The sequence below is a fragment of the Geotrypetes seraphini genome, chromosome 15 (genome assembly GCF_902459505.1).
Source record: "Geotrypetes seraphini chromosome 15, aGeoSer1.1, whole genome shotgun sequence".
Taxonomy (NCBI): domain Eukaryota; kingdom Metazoa; phylum Chordata; class Amphibia; order Gymnophiona; family Dermophiidae; genus Geotrypetes; species Geotrypetes seraphini.
In genome coordinates this window covers 23,574,280-23,591,457 of record NC_047098.1, presented here as the reverse complement: position 1 = coordinate 23,591,457, position 17,178 = coordinate 23,574,280, and the positions used below count along the sequence as shown (strand labels likewise).

The 17,178-nt window shown below is 44.3% G+C and overlaps 1 protein-coding gene across 1 annotated transcript; it reads right to left on the bottom strand.

Annotated features, from left to right (window-relative positions):
• Window positions 1-14,158: 14,158 nt before the first annotated feature.
• HES4 (hes family bHLH transcription factor 4) lies at window positions 14,159-16,109 on the bottom strand. The gene is made up of 4 exons (XM_033921270.1): window positions 15,804-16,109; window positions 15,468-15,563; window positions 15,282-15,369; window positions 14,159-14,877 (listed from the first exon to the last, which is right to left on the bottom strand). Exons 1-4 carry the CDS (start codon window positions 15,966-15,968, stop codon window positions 14,342-14,344), a joined length of 885 nt encoding a protein of 294 aa, XP_033777161.1. The 5' UTR covers window positions 15,969-16,109; the 3' UTR covers window positions 14,159-14,341.
• Between the last annotated feature and the right edge of the window lie 1,069 nt (window positions 16,110-17,178).

Here is a 17,178-nt window from a genome sequence, read left to right as displayed (position 1 = left end):
TCACGTAGATTGCGACCTGTGTCATAGAGGCATCCACCCTTCCAACCATTGCCCCTTTACATAGTAAATGAAGGCAGATAAAGACCTGAATGGTCCATCCAGTCTGTCCACTAAAAATACATGATTAAATTCACTTGTCTGTTCTTTGATATTTCTGGGCCATAGACTATAACCTCTGGTATTGTCCTAGGTTCCAAATGCTGCAGTTGCCATCTAATCAAGCCATTGTGACATCACTGCTGAGGTAGGCATTGGTGGAATGAGGCATTATGACATCACAATCTCAGCTCTGGAATGTTGCTACTCCGGGTTTCTGCCAGGTAACATAGTAACAAGGTAAATGATGGCAGATAAAGACCTGAATGGTCCAGCCAGTCTGTCCATTAGTTATTCTCATTAGAAATACACGATTAAGTTAACTTGTCTCTTCTTTGATATTTCTTGGCCATAGACTAAAGCCCACCTGGTAATGTCCTAGGTTTCAATTGCTGAAGTTGCCATCCAAGCTCACTCCAGCCTATCCAACCACCCCGTTGTTTGCAGGATATCTACCGTAAAGTCTGGCCAGTAACGTCCTCATGTTCCAAGTTAGTGGAGTTCCCATTGATGCCCTCTCCAGCCCATCCTACACTGAATCACCACATATGGGACACAGACCGTACAAGTTTGTCCAATACCTCGGCCTTAGTTCTATAATTTATATCATTTGTTTGTTTTCTAATTAGAGATCTTTTGTGTTTATCCCATGCTTTTTTGAATTCCATCACGTTATCCTTTACTGTTTTGGAGCATCATGATTGCCAGAAAAGAAGTACTGAGGTGGTCTTCCCAACCCTGTCCTGGAGCAGATTTGCATGCCTGTCACTTCCATTATATGCAAATGTCTCTCATGCAAATTCATTAGGGCTAGCCTGAAAACACGATTGGGCTGCTGGTCCTCCAGGACAGAGTTGGGAACCACTGGTCTAGAATGTACAGTAAGACAATTAGGGTTCGATCGGTCTGAGCTAGGTGGTTTAAAAACAGTAGGGGCCAATTGTGCTACACATTTTCTCCATAAACACAAAATGAAACAAGCATTTTAGTACATCTGACCTTAACATTGCATTTCTCTCCTTTCGAATCGGGATGCCAGGTGTAGAATGATGCAACGGACAAGAGGGCAGAAGGCAAGCTGTTAACAAGCAGACTGGGAGGGACCTCTCCTGTGTGTACAACAAGCCGCACACTTCATCTCAGCCTAACCTGTGCCATAGAAGAGCTGTGTCACTGCCAGTCTAATAAGACATCATGCCAGAGAACACCCTTTCGCCCCACCACACACACGCATACCAGTGACGGCTGAATCAGGAGATTAATAACTTCCCTAAAGACGCCGGGCTGGAGTGTGACTTGGTGGCTGCCCCAACTGCTGATTCACCCTTCCATGCTTACCTCCCATATCCTGCCTCTTCCATGACTCATCTGGATTCTGTCACCCTGCCAAAATCATGGGGCACAGCTGAGCAGAAGGGAAAGATCTCATAAGATCCTTTGTTATTCTAAGTTTATGCTCATAGACAAAGGTGTCTAAGCGACCCCGTAAGAATTACATTCAAAACTACTGAAACTAGATATAATGTCTACTTGATCTAGTTACCTTGTTAATAGCTTTTATTTATTTATTTATTCATTCATTTTTATAGCCCATCCTCCCCAGGAGCCCAGAATGGGTTACAAAGATACATACACAAAGTTTTCAGGACCAGAGATATGTACGCTACAGAGTCAACATGGCACATGCTACAAGATCAAGACACAAAGCTATAGAATCAATAACTTACAACTTATAGAGAATGTGACTAAGAACATATGTTTTGCAGAATCTAAGAAAATGAAACCACAGAGTCACAAATGGGTATTAACTTATCTGCAGTGAACGGTAGAAGAGCTGAGTAGAGGGCACAGGTGTTCTGAACAGTCTGTGTCTGTGTATGGCCGTTTGGTGGAGGATGGGCAGGGGAGGGCTTCAGTGGCTGGGAGGGTGTAGATGGGCTGGAGTAAGTCTTAACAGAGATTTCGGCAGTTGGAACCCAAGCACAGTACCGGGTAAAGCTTTGGATTCTTGCCCAGAAATAGCTAAGAAGAAAAAAAAAAAAAAAAAAATTAAATTGAATCAGGTTGGGCAGACTGGATGGACCATTCGGGTCGTTATCTGCCGTCATCTACTATGTTACTATGTATGTTACTATATGAAGAAAACATGTTTGTCAAAAGCACTTCAGTAATTCAAGTTACACTAATCTACCCATACCAGGGCACTTTAGCCATGACTTATCATAAGAACATAAGAACTGCCATCTCCAGATCAGACCCATGGTCCATCGAGTCCGGCGATCCGCACACGCGGAGGCCCAGTCGGTATACACCTGATGTAGTTTTAGTCACCCATATCCCTCTATGCCTCTCGTAAGGAGATGTGGATCTAATTTGCCTTTGAATCCTAGCACAGTGGATTCCTTAATAACCTCCTTTGGGAGAGCATTCCAGGCGTCTACCACTCGCTGTGTAAAGCAGAACTTCCTGGCATTTGTCCTGGACTTGTCCCCCCTTAGCTTCAAACCATGTCCTCTTGTCCGTGTCGCGTTGGACAATGTAAATAATTTATTTTCCTGCTCTATTTTATCGATGCCTTTCAGCATTTTGAACGTCTCGATCATGTCCCCTCGCAGCCTCCTCTTCTCAAGGGAGAACAGTCCCAGTTTCTTGAGTCGTTCCTCATATTCCAAGTTCTCCATACCTCTTATCAGCTTCGTTGCTCGTCTCTGCACCCTCTCCAGCAGTTTTATATCCTTCTTTAGGTTGGGAGATCAATGTTGGACACAGTATTCCAAGTGCGGTCTGACCATTGCTCTATAAAGCGGCATTATAACTTTCTCCGATCTACTCGTGATTCCTTTCTTTATCATGCCTAACATTCTGTTTGCTAAAGAAAGTTATTATACCAATGATCAATCTCTCCTCTCCACCCCTCCCCAGCCTAAAGTGTAGCAAATAGCCCCCAGTTTACACTCACAAGGCCCTATGAACTCTTGTGACCATACACTATGCAATGGCTTCCATATTGTAAAATATTTTTTCAAGTTTTCTTCTCAGTGCTCTAATTCCATATTAATATCATATAGCTTACCAACCACTGGGTCCCAGATGGGCCTTCACTTCTTTCCTTGAAATATTTATTTAGTTCTTTATACTGTTCTTCCAGGGGAGCTCAGAATGGTTTACATGAATTTATTCAGGTACTCAAGCATTTTTCCCTATCTGTCCTGGTGGGCTCACAATCTATCTAATGTACCTGGGCAATGGGGGGATTAAGTGACTTGTCCAGGGTCACAAGGAGCAGCGTGGGTTTGAACCCACAACCTCAGGGTGCTGAGGCTGTAGCTTTAACCACTGCGCCACTCTAGAAATCAAAATATAGCAAAAGTGAGCCAAGTATAGAACAATCAAGCCATTGTGACATCACTGATGAGGTTGGCTCTTAGGCATTGGTGGAATGAGGCATTATGATGTCACAATACCAGCTCTGGGTATCAGAGCCTGAAACTTATCACACTATTTATTTATTCAATTTTCTATATTGTTCTCCCAGGGGAGCTCAGAATGGTTTACATGAATTTATTCAGGTACTCAAGCATTTTTCCCTGTCTGTCCTGGCAGGCTCACAATCTATATAATGTACCTGGGGCAATGGGGGGATTAAGTGACTTGCCCAGGGCAGCAGTGTAAGTTTAAACTCACAACCTCAGGGTGCTAAGGCTGTAGTTTTAACCACTGCACCACACTCCCCCCCCCCCCCAATAGTCACCACCATTTTTTTAAAAACTCTTTTTATTGAGAAAAGGAACATGATCACCACCAATTTTGATGCATTCAAGAACTGACTGGTCAAGTTTATGGTTTATTTATTTATATCCCGCCCTTGCCAAGGTGGGTTACAAAATTACATCCATATATATTATTATAACAAGTAAAATAGTACAACCCAAATTACAAACAATAAAAGTAAGTAGGTGACCAGCACCCCACATTCATCTTATACACCAAAATCAGACTCCATATTTCATCTGACAAAAGAGATGCCTCTTTGGTAAACACTTAAAATTCTGCAAATTCTGTTGTTGGTGTATGTACAAAGGGAGCCTATTCCATTCTCTTGGACCCATACAAAAGAATATGTACTCTCCCTGGACACTGTCAATCTAAGATCCTTAACAGATGGAATTTATAATTCTGTAAGCTCTGCAGACCGAAGTTGACGAGACGGAACACGTGGCACAATGCTTTCAATCAAGCATTTCAGAGCCAGAATGTGCAAGCACATATAGCCCATTAACAACAGTTTGAAATGGATCCTATAGGTCAGGGGTGTCAAAGTCCCTCCTCAAGGGCCGCAATCCAATCGGGTTTTCAGGATTTCCCCAATGAATATGTATGAGATCTATTAGCATACAATGAAAGCAGTGCATGCAAATAGATCGTATGCATATTCACTGGGGAAATCCTGAAAACCCGACTGGATTACGGACCTCGAGGAGGGACTTTGACACCTCTGCTATAGGTCAACTTTAACCAATATAAACTTACATAGCATTTAGTCACACGTTAATAAGTTGTTTGGGTATCGCTCTCCATCTTCAAATTTAAAAGGAAAATATCCAGGCACCGAGGCAAATCCAATCCAATAATGCAATGGATCATAAAAATTATCATCTTCCAGAATGATTCAATTTTAAAGCTGCTCCATCAAATATGACCCCCTCTCCCCACACCCCCTCAAACACATGTCATGGGCCTCTAGAAACATGTGCTTCCACCTTGCTGGCATCAGATACCACTTGTACAACACCTTACAAATATTCTCTTGCAAATAAATAGCCATAAAGGCCTTGGGACAAGCCTGTTCCATTGATTTTCACTGCTTTCTATCACAGTCCACTCCCAGCTCTTTCCCTCACTTTCATCTTTGTGTGTTGTCCTGTACTCTGGTGCCTGTCAAATGCTGATATGGGCCTGATAGAAAGCCCTTCATGGACTCCAAGAACTGACACCAGTTGCTGTTTAAGGATGTTACTACTCAACAAATGTGTAAGTTGCAAATTGGATCTAGGAAGACTGTGCTGTTCTTGCAGCTCCAGAAGTTCATAAATCCATTTTCCTTGATCAGAACACTTCCAGTTGCATTCACCTATGAAGGAAAACGTTGTCCTGGGTAGGGGGCAGGCTTGAATATTGGCCACGGATTGCCCAAGCTGCTTATGCCAAATGTACAGAGGATGATATATAAAAGGTGGCATCCAACTTATATGGTCTATGAGGACGGAGCTTGCAGAAATAGGGCAAGGACAGGAAAAGAACTTACGGGGATGGGATGGGAAAATGTCCTTCTCTACTCTCAACCATAGCTTGCTCAGTCTGCACCCAAGTTTTACCATTGCTCCCAGTTTTCTATTTGATGACTAGCTCAGAATGTTGGGCACAGCCATTCCCCTTTTCTTTATGCTTCAGAATATCCCCCTTACTATCCAAGGGAACATAGACAGGTTTAAGAGCTACTGAAGAAACCCATACCTGGTAAAGTGCTGAATATCGCACTTAACCAGCTATGCATTAACTGGCTTTGGAAACCCAGAAATTCAGAGCTGATGTCACTTTCATTTGGAAGACTGGCTCCGTACACAACTCATCGCCAAAGTTTATCTGAGGCATTAGGTACTACACATTTGTGTCCAACCAATTAGGACCCCTGATGAAAGATGATTACTTGGACCCTACACGGTCCGTGTTTCATTGAGTCTCACCTTTGTGAGCATGTTCCTTCAGTGACACGACTTGTACCTAATTTACCTTGAAGTTGCTTTTACCTTGATTTGAATGTGATTGTTTTGAATTATTTCTCCTGGACATCCAGAGATGTGTGTTCCTCTTTGCGTTAACATACAATGATTTTGTTCATGGAACAGGTCCTTTCTCTTTGCTGATGTATTGAAATGGCCTGGAATAGAATTTCAAAGTTTTACGCTGGCAGTGATGTTGCAAAATGCTGGTCCCTGCTGATTAAATATTGACCTCAGAATTTTTATCTGTTTTATTACTGGTTTCGAGCTGACTTTTTTGTCATTAATTGGGGTGATATTTAGCCTGTGGTGGTCAATGTATTTAAAGCCACCGACAGCCACAGACTGAATTAAACCTGGATAGTCAGCGCTGAACCATCTGGACCCTAGTAGTGAATAACTGGGTCTCCAGCAGATCTGAAAGTTATTGGGGCGTCTGCAAAACTCAGTACCAGTATCTCATATCTAACTGAACAAAGATAGGACTGCTTTTATGTGGTCCTGTCTTCCGGGCTAGGTATGTGGCACTAAAGCTAGCATTCAGACTGTGACTCCCAAACCACTGTATCCTTAATAGATGTCCAACTGGGTCTCCATGGGGGTGGGGTGGGGGGGGGGGCTGTTGCTGAGGGGAAGGGAGAGGTGCCAGACCCGTGGCTGAGAGCTGGAGGGAAGGGAGAGGCACTGGACTCACAGCTTGGAGCTGGAGCTAGAGGGAAGGTAGAGAGATGTTGAACCAAAGGGTTTGAAGGAAGAGAAAGTGAAATATTTAACACAGTGGAGGGAGGAGGGCAAAAGACACATTGGAAGTAAGAGAGGAAAGAAGTAAGGAAAGAAGAGAGGAAAGAAGCTGGATACAGGGCAATATATGAAAAGAGAGGAGATGATGGACATGGATGGGAGCATAGGTACAGGGACACAAAGGAGAATGATGCGTGGGATGGTATATGGACATAGTGGGGCAATGCCAGACATGGGAGGGTATATGGACACAGAGGTAAGATGTCTAGACATGGGGGAGAATAGGAATGCAGAAGGGAGATGCTGGTCTTAAGGGAGTATAGAGACACAGAGGAGTGACACTGCATACAGGGGGAGGGGATAGGGACACAGAATGGTGATGATGATGAAGGCAGGGAGATGGACACAAGGGAAATATTAGAAAAGGAAGTATAGGAGACAGAGAAGGGAGATGCTGAACATGGGGAAAATCACCAATATTCCATGCAATAGTGCTACATTCAAAATTTTAGTATTCACTCATTTTGGAATTCTCAGAATGCCACCCAAGCAATAAGCTCAGCGTGGCAGCACTCCTCATTGATCCGTTATAATGAGTGATTTTTAAAAAAATCTTTTTTCATACTATCATCTTAACTATGAACTTATTATTTCAATGTTTCAATATTTTTATTGCATTATAAATGACTTAGCTTTTGTGGTGTTGTAACATTATTGCACCAGCCCCCGCATCACACATGAAATCCACTAACTTGCAGTCACTACTGCAGTTTTCAGAATAGAGGGCCTGCTCAGTGTCCCCCCCCCCCCCCCCCCGCTCCCATTTTAGTTCTCTAGCTGCAATGTATTCACTCAGGTCTATCAAACAGCACACTAGGGTTGCTAACTAGCTCCAGATTCGCCTGACAGAGTGAATCCAGTCTTTATTTTGCCCAATAGCATGTAGGGACTCGTAGCTTTGATTTTCAAACTAGAGGCCCTAAGAAAAAGCAAGACTACAAGTCCCTGCATGCAATGTGGTAAACCCAGGGCTGGATCAACCCTGTTGGGCGGATCTGAAGCCAGTTGGCAATCCTACAGCAGACTGATTTTGGAACTAAAAGCTTGTGCATTTTCTAAATCAATTCAAATCTTTGTGGGGTTTTAACTCTTTAGATATTTGCAAAGAGATGTCTCCAAATTTGGGTGTAGAGAAAATGGTATGGCAGATCTTGCTTTTGCATGGATGGCACAGATATTGCTGCCCTGCAGCTGGACAAAAAAAAAAAGTGGACATGTTGCAAGCTATTAAATTAGAGGAATTAATGCAAATACACATTGAAAATTGATAACCAGTGGCACCTTCAGCATGAATGGAATAGCAAAGGCAAGGAGGAGATTGTGGACTGTTTAAGACAGTATGACCAAAAGATGTTTAAAGTGCAGGTCAGGTTTGAAGAATAAAGCTCCAGTTATCCCAAGCTTTGCCCCAGAAATATATAACAGGTGAAACGCCTTTATCTTGTATATCTGGTTCATGTTATCTCACCGTGGTCGTTTCACTGTAATTTACTTCCCCTTTCTGTTTACTGAAAATATGTCACCAGACAGTCAATTCCAGTGTTTCCCAAGATGGTTCTGAAGTCCCTCTCTCCAGGACTGACTTGGGAAACACTGATCTAGTATAGTGAGATCACAAAGCAGTGACTATGACATCACAATACTTTCCATGGCAGAGAAGTTTCTTATAGACACACACCATTTTGAGTATATTAGGGGAAGAAATCTTCAAGCAAGCCACCTGCCATTCTGTCATCTTCAAATGGCATCTATTTTTTATTATTATTATTTCTAGTGATATATTTTATTTGATGAATAAAAATGTTATGTTATATGTGATCTTAGATCCCATCAAATCATCACAAGACAGAGTTCAAGGCGACTACAAATAATATTATCACTGTACAAACATAATTATACATGGGTGCTGAAAAGTTCTTCAAGAAGAGAATGAAATGGATATGGTTCAATGATATGAAATAATGTAATAAAAAAAACCAAAACCCTGGAATCTGGTTTCTGCAAATTGGCACTTAAACAAGATAACAGTCTTTTCAGCTACAGAGTGAAAATAAGCTCAGAATTTAGTAAGTTGGGGGAAATTATTTTCAGCACCCCCCTCATAAATTAAAATCGGTTCAAGCTCCTAGTAAAGCCTTCCAATCAGCAATTATTGTTACATCATAATAGGCAAACAAGGTTCAAGTATTATTATATACCTCTTATAACAATCGAAGCACAAAGACAGCTTTGCATATTGCCTCCGTTTGCTTAATTAATTACGCATCTGTACACAACTGCAATCCATCATAATTCTCTTACAAGAGAGACAACCAGGAGGAAAAGATCGACTGTCATTTATTTTGCATGGATAGAATGTACAACTTTCCCATTCCACTGGGGCATATTTTGGCGGGAGATCCTCCTCTTTCAAGACTGCTGAACCCATTTTCCCGCCACATTTACCAGAAATAGCGGTTTCTTTATAAATGAACCATGCTTTTGACTATAATGTATTATCGGAGCACCTGCCACTGTTTCTAATGGCTCCCCCCCCCCCCCCCCCCCCGCCTTTCTATTCCTCCTTTGCAGCATTTTGAACAATTTAATTCTTACCACACGATGATGCTTGTGTTGCATTTGAGACATTTCTGGGAGGGGGGGGGAGGGAACTAGGGCCAGCATTCTGGTTTGCCACCTGCTTTGAAAGAGGATCCTATTTCTAGGCTGCCTAGAAAGGGCTACATGGAAGGACCTGATTAAGCATCTCAGCGCTGTGACCCTGACCCTAAAGAACACAGCACTTCCATTCAAAGGACTTCATTTCAATTACTCATTAACAACTCAAGTAACTCTGAACTCTACCAGCCTACGTTCTGTGTGCCCCCCTCTGCCAGGACTCCTTGCCCCCTGTTCAAAGCTGTGAGACCCATGCATAGAAGCCCCTAAAGTGGGGATATTTGTGCACCCTGTACAGGCAGGGGCAAGGAGATGGGGGTTGGCAACTAATCATGAGTAACTTACACTGATACGTACCGGGGGGGGGGGGGGTGCTAAAAACTTTTCAACCCAACCAACAACTTCCTAAAGCATTATTTTGCCTTTATAGCCGAAAAGTAGAATTTCCAAGTTTGTGTCACACGAGTATGACAAGTTACTTTCTGTTGCTTGTTTGGGTGCACTTAAATAGCAGATTTTATTTTAGAGGATGCAAATTTTTGGCCAGAAGTCTCCTTCTGCTTTTTTTTTTTTTTTTTTTTGCCAATGAGCCCTCATTTGCAATTCCACGGAATCTTTTTCCCCCCCAATATTGTCATGGCTCCTAAAACTGGGCCCACTCTCCCGCCTTTTTCCAGATCCTTCTAAAACTGGGCAGTCATTAGGAATTATATTTGCCAGTTGACAAGGGTTTCATCTGCAGGCTACTAACTGGCCTTGAGCTGGGAATTTTGGAACCCTTTCCTCTAGGCCAGGGGTGTCAAATGTCGGTCCTTGAGAGCTGCAATCCAGTCAGGTTTTCAGGATTTCCCCAATGAATATGCACAAATTCAATTAGCATACAATGAAAGCAATGCATGCAAATAGATCTCAAGCATATTCATTGGGGAAATCCTGAAAACTCAACTGGATTGGACCCTCGAGGACCAGCATTTGACACTCCTGCTCTAGGCCAAGACCCAATTCTAGATTCTATCTTAAAAGCTACAAAAATATGGAACTTATCCCACAGCATATAGACAGCATTGATCAGCAACACAGGCCCCCCTGATCGGCAACGCGCCCCCCCCCCCATCGACGGAAAGTAAGACAGGCAAGCAACGCGGGTAAGAAAGGCAACAGGAACTGTAATTGTGCAAGTGGTGCTGCTTGCCCAAAGCTTCCCTCTGACGCAGCTTCCTGTTTCCGCCTGGGTGCATGGTGGGGTGGGGCGGGGCAGGGGGGGCCCAGTGTACTTGTGTGCCTAGGGGCCCTCGACAAATTATAATAGCAAAGCGATTATTTCACTTACATTTCTTGGCTATTTTGCATCGGGTTTTACGATCCTAAAACCTGGCTGCTGTAGACCTCTGGGTAACTGTGTTACCGACAGGTCTGCTAGGTTTTTGTTTTTTTTTCATTTTGTTTTCCATGGCAAAGATATTTTGCATGTATTACACACGCAAAATATCTGCCCCATAAAAAAAAAGAAAAAAAATCCCCCACCACTCACAACAGCCCCCCCATGACCCCTGACAATCATTTGCCTCCCGAGCCACCATTCCCCCAACCCCAAAAAGATGCCACTAAGGCTCCCGTCCACCCGCTCCCCTGAAAATCTGGCAGGAGGGATGCCTACTCCCTCCTGCCACTGCAGTGCTCCCTCTCCTCCCTGTCCCGACCCGGTGTCCATACCTTCTGTTGGGAGCAGGAGGAACAGCAAACACCTCCTGCTACACCAAGCCTGCTACGCCACTGGGCCTAAGGCCATGATTGGCTCAGACACCTTGTGCTTAGGAAGGAGCCTAAGGAAGTCCCTGATTGGCCAAAACAAACGGCCAATCAGGGACTTCCTCAGGCTCCTTCCTAAGGAAATCGCTGATTGGCTCAAATGCCACAGGCCCCTCCCAAGGGAGGAGCACGAGGCATATGAGCCAAACAGGGCCTTAGGCCCCACCCCATGCATCACAAAATGCACCAGGGAGGGACCTAAGGCCCAGTGGTGTAACAGGTTGGGCATAGCAGGAGGTGTTTGCGGATCCTCCTGCTCCCAACAGAAGGTATGGACACCAGGGCGGGGAAAGGGACACTGCGGTGGCAGGAGGGAGTGGGCATCCTTCCTGCTGGGTTTTTTGGGGGAGTGGGCAATTGTCGGCTTTTTTAATGGGACAGAAGGTGCGCATTTAAGTCACGCCGAACATCTGTCCCATTAAAAAAAAAAAAAAAAGTAGAAGCCCTGACAGCAGTGACAGGAGGCTGCTTCTCATGTCACTACTGTCAGGGCTCTGCGTATGTCTCAATCGCTCACTGAGCGATTAAGTCAGTGGGTTTGTATGCAAATGATTTGCACCTCCGTGCAAATCATTTCCATGCAAACTTGATAGTGAATCAATCGCTGTTCGAAAATCGGCCAACAGCGATTGAGTCGCTCTCTTTAGTGAATCTAGCCCCAAGCTAAATGTATATCTCTCCCTCCCTATCTCCTTTGGGGCAGTAAAGGGGGGGGGGGTAAAGGTCATAGATTTGATATGACAAAATTGCTTAGCAGGAATAGGGAGTTGGACTCAATTTCCTGAAATGTAAAGTCAAATGTGGTTTTCTTATATAGGTAAAAGTAGGGGAGTTATCGTGGGCCGCAATCCCCAATAAAAAAAAAATCACATACACTCCAAACTTTTTTGTCTCAAGATCAGATGAGAATCCAAAGTGCTATATGGCTAAACTGAAACTAAGGGCCATATGCTTCCAACTGCTTTACTTTCGGTGTTTATCTGTTCTTTTTCTTAATACCATTAATAGCTGCAGAACACTTGAAAGCCCCCAGATGGTGGCTGTAGAAGGCATGAAGGGCAACCCACTGACAAAGCACAAAAGGTGGGATAAGGTTATTAACACCTTATTAGTTCCCTTATTTACTTCTTCCTATACTCTTTTATTACATTGATCTCAGCCTCTTTAAAGGCTGAGGCAGCGCTTTGAAATCAAATGACTGTATTCAGCTAAACACATCGTTCTGTTGTTGCAGCATTTCTTAGGATCCTTTTATTAAACTTTACTTTGCCCAATGAACAAATGATGCCAGGAACAGCTGGAAATGAAGGAATTCCGGGTTAAACTGTGCATTATCTTTTAGCTAGGTTTATGCAAACAGCGGCCCAGAGATCCACATACCAGTACGTCTGCTACCCTGGGCAGCACATCTTATATTTTACCACATTTTAAAAAAACAACAAACTCTTAAGTTATAAAGTTAAAATGTCAAATGACTTTTTGTAGATCAAGCTAGGGCCATCGTGTTTCAAAATGGTTTGGGGTTGTTGGTTTTTTTTCCTTTAAGTAGAGTGCTGAAATCACTACTTAGGGCTCCTTTTACGAAGGCGCGCTAGCGGTTTTATCGCACGCACTGGATTACTGCGTGCTAGCTGAAAATCTACCGCCTGCTCAAAAGGAGGTGGTAGCGGCTAGCGTGGGGGGGGCAATTTTGTGCGCGCTATTCCACGCATTAAGGCCTTAGCGCACCTTTGTAAAAGGAGCCCTTAGTGAAATGCATAAAATTATTTTTTTGTAAGGGACTTGCATTGGCTAAATAATGCCAACAAAGATGATCTAGTTATGGTATGGGGGGAGGGGTATTATACCTGGATTGATTAATATGTTTTAGACACCCTTATGTGCTATTATTGGCTTTTAAATGAACTCCCTCTTTAGAAGCTGAGCTCCAAAGCAGGGTGGATTGTCCTCCTCCACCCGGAGGATCCCGTTTTTGTTGTGTTGTTGGTTTTTTTTTTTTTGTTTGTTTGTTTGTTTCCATCCTATGTCTTAAGAAGCAGCAGCAGGTCAGGCCTTCAGTTTCCTCATTCCTTAGTGTCCTTGGCTACACTGTGTACAATTTATTAATTGAAGAAAAGCCTGAGGACTTCCATTCTCAACCCAGGCATTGTGAAGCCTTCGTGTAATGTTCACACTTGGCCAGGATTCAAGTATCAGGAGTGAGTCATAATGGGTGGCAAAATTGTCTTTTCCTCAATCCAAGGCTGAAAAACAGAATTCTTCCCTTTTATGAGCTGGCTTTTGTGAAGGCAGGCAATTGAATTTACAAGAGCATTGAGTATCAGAGTCTATCTGGCTCCGTCAGTGACGGACACATTAACCCTCAGATCTGCGTTCCCAGGCATCTCAATAGCCTCCCCCCCCCCCCCACTCCCCAAAGAGCCCGCTGCATACCAGATGAGACCTTTCATACCTTTTAATTACCTTCTCCCACAAAAGAGCTCCACTCTCCCGCCTTTTTCCAGGCAAGACAGGCTAAATGTTGCCCTTTGTTTCTGCTGTGAAGGAGGGAGATCTTTATGGGTGAACTGTTGCAATAAAACTCTAGCATAGGATGGGTAAGGATGCTCCCTGGATTTATTTTTAACTAGGAATTTCTAATTTTCATAGTCAGTTAAGGGCTTTTTGGAAACCACTGTGATTTGCCATTAAGCACTGTCTTTGAATATTTAGTGGTAAGGATCTGAGAGTGTTCAAGCTCTTTCTATTTTACGGGAAAACTGAAAAAAAAAAAAAAAAAAGCAAGAGCACCAGCTTAGTGTATATTTATAATTTATAACTCAGGTTTCTAACTTTATTTTTTCACCACCTTTCCCAACTCCCTCCCTCCCCCAAAAAAGCACAAATTGGCTTTTTAAAATGAGTTTATTTTCTTTCAAACGCCTTCATTTTTGGGAAGTTTCTGAACACAAACCAACACAAGAGCTTTGGCATATACATTATCTCTGAACCACGGCGTACAAAACTATTTCAACTTTGAGAAAAACAAAGAGAAAGAATTTTAATAGAAATGTATTTTCACCGTAAAAAATACAATGTGCTGTCGCAAAACATCTGGAAATAAATATTTATCTTACAAAAACAACAAGTTCGAGTGAAAGGGTGGGTCCCATAGAACGGAACCAGAATGGGTCTATGCCAGTCCTTGGCGCTGCCGCTCACCATGGCCTCCAGACTGAGTCCCCGGCCTCGGAGCCCATGTTGCCCCCCAAGGGGCTCACTGCTGGTAACTTGGGGCAGAATGAAGTCAGGCCTTGCACGGGGGACATGGTTCCCGGACTCCCGGGTACGTTGGCGTTGGCGTACAAAGGGATCACAGGGCCAGTGCCCGAGGAGGTGAAAGCAGGGTTGGGGATGAGGAAGGCGAACTGTCCGTCAGTGGCTGGTACTAACTGGAAGCCCCCATAGACCTTAGGGGGCCCGGAGTCGGCAGGATTCAGTTTGCAGCCTATGGGCCCCACGGCGGAGCTGGCAGCGGGTGGGAGCTGTACATGCACCGGTTGAGAAGCCGGGGCCTGCGGGTAGTTCATAGCTACTATTTGGCCCAGGCAGGCAGCCAGGTGGCTGAGCAGGCGGGTCCGGACCTCAGTGTTGACCCCCTCACAGGTGGACAGGAAACGGGTCACCTCGTTCATGCATTCGTTAAAGCCTGCCCGGTACTTGCCGATGACAGTCGGGTCCGCGCTTAAGGCCGCTGAGGAAGAAAAAGCAGATTTTTTAAAAAAAATCAGGCAATCCAAAGTCACTAGGAGAATCTGTAGCAGAATTACAGGGAGCTAAAAACCAACAACCCCCCTTCTCATGAGTTATTAATCCAACCTCTTCCATAAAATTGTGACCCATTTCAATCTCATCTAAAATAATGTAAATCAGAACAAGATAATATATGCCTTATACCCCCAAGTATTAACTTACCCCTTGCTACCCATCCCATTTTTTCCTCCCCACCAACAGACACAAAAGGGCTCGAATTAGCACCGACAAACCCCTGTATGCAGAACTACCAGTACACCTACGACCCCCCTGGCCAGACCTCTTGAAGCATCTAGCTGCCCGCATTAACCCAGCCCAGCCCAGATGCTCCGAGAATGGCCTCACCTGTCATCTGTGCTCGCTGCAGGTTTCTTAGATGTTTCACCGTCATCTCCAAGATATCGGCCTTCTCCAGCTTGGAGTGTCTAGAGCTCTGCAGAGAGAAGAAAAGACATGAGCGATAGAGCTCCTGGGAAACGACCCCCCAGCAGCAAAAAAAAAAAAAAAGCCCCAAGAATATGGCTAACTTACATCTTTCTTTAGTGCATCTAGAATGAGAGTCTTGAGCTGTCCTAGGCTTTCATTGATCCGGGCTCGGCGACGCTTTTCCATGATGGGTTTGGAAGACTGAATAAAAATTAAAAAAAAAAAAGAAGGGAAACAAGAAAGGCTGATGAGTGCACAGCTTCTCAGTAAAATCACAAACAGAATCTGAGCAGAGAAACACTCCCCCTCGTCTGTTCTTACTGAGCCTCACAAACATATTGAACATCTTTTCTGATACAAATGCCTACTATCCTCCTTACCCATCCCCTACCCTGGTATACACTTCCTTTCCTACATGCACAGCTTGTGGACTGCATTTACCTTCCTGTGCTCACTGGCACTCTTAGGTTTGTCCGGAGTCTGAGCAGCACTAGCGGGCGCTCCAGCGATTGGAGAGGCGGTGGGTTTCTCCATCGTATCAGCCGGCATTTTCCTATTTAAACCAAATGCTATCGAAAGCTGGCTGCTTCTGACTGGACGTTGCATGCACGCAGGTTTCCTGTATCCTTTGGCGCTGCTACTCGACTAATAGAGCCCAGCCGGCTGGATGTACTAATAAGCAGCGGACGCATCAGCCGCCTCCGCTTTTCACACCAGGAATTCTCCGTCTGGCCCGTTCGGGTGCAGATTTTCCCTATTTATAGCCCCGTAGCGGCTCCCAGCTCGTGTGAAACCTTCTCTGCATTCTTTCCCACACTCGCAGCAGCCAATCGGCGCCAGGACTCACCCACAAGGGCGCAAGCCGAGCCTCTGATTGGACAACACCCCCGCGAGCTGTCAGTCACGCGCTGGGCTCAAATCGGTCCCTACGCGGGAGTCAACCACGAGAGCCAAGCCGGGTTCCAGCGGCTTGCCAGGCTGCAGGAGCGGCGGCTGCGCTGTGTTTCCAAGCGAGGCCGGGCGGGGGCGAGTGAGGGAAAAGTGATAACAAGGACCGTGCCTTAAAGCAAGAAGTGAGCGCCATAGGGCTGAGATTAACCCCGCTTCAGTGCCGCCGCCGCCACAGCAGGAAGTCATTCCTCAGCCACTCTACGGTTTCTTACATTTTAACACGGGTTCACTTCTGGCAGATGTAAAATGCATGCTTATTTCGTGGATTCTGGCATATTCTCTATTAGGGTCTCAAAATCACAACCAGGAGACATCTTTTCATATACTTAAAGATCTTAATACGTACACTTTGGAAGAAAGGCGGCATTTTAAGTATCTCCCTGGCATAAATGCACAGGAGGCAAGTCTCTTTCGATTGACAGGAAGCTCTGAAATGAGGGGGTTTAGGATGATGGTGAAAGGGGATAGACCAGAAATAACAAGGAAAAAGGTGATTGTGTGGAAAAAGACATCCCACATCAAGAAAGCAGGGCACAAGCAGTATCTCTAATGGAGAGTCAGGAATAGAATAGTACTGTATTGGATGGTCCTCTTTATCTGCCATCATTTTCTTTGTTGTTATGTTTCTGTCTAGGTACAGTGAAATAATTTATGCAGTTTCAGGGGTGCCCAAGAACCCATTATTCTCACAGAGCTGGCATCTATGCATCTAGATAATTTATCCAAATTCTTATCAAAATTAGACAACCTCCAGGAAAGTTCAGAAAAATGTTTGCAAGGGAAGATTCTTTTCAGTCCTTACTAACCCACCGCACTATATTTTAAAATATTGTTTTAAAAATGTTATTATTTGCTGTTCTTTTTT

What these genes read in the sequence shown, in the direction of transcription:
- HES4 (XM_033921270.1), bottom strand. Translation starts at nt 15,968, where the DNA reads ATGCAACGTCCAGTCAGAAGCAGCCAGCTTTCGATAGCATTTGGTTTA. An exon ending in GTGCCAGTGAGCACAGGAAG is followed by an intron (nt 15,564 to 15,803) that starts GTAAATGCAGTC and finishes ATTTTTATTCAG; the next exon opens with TCTTCCAAACCCATCATGGA. An exon ending in GCAGCGAGCACAGATGACAG is followed by an intron (nt 14,878 to 15,281) that starts GTGAGGCCATTC and finishes TTTCTTCCTCAG; the next exon opens with CGGCCTTAAGCGCGGACCCG.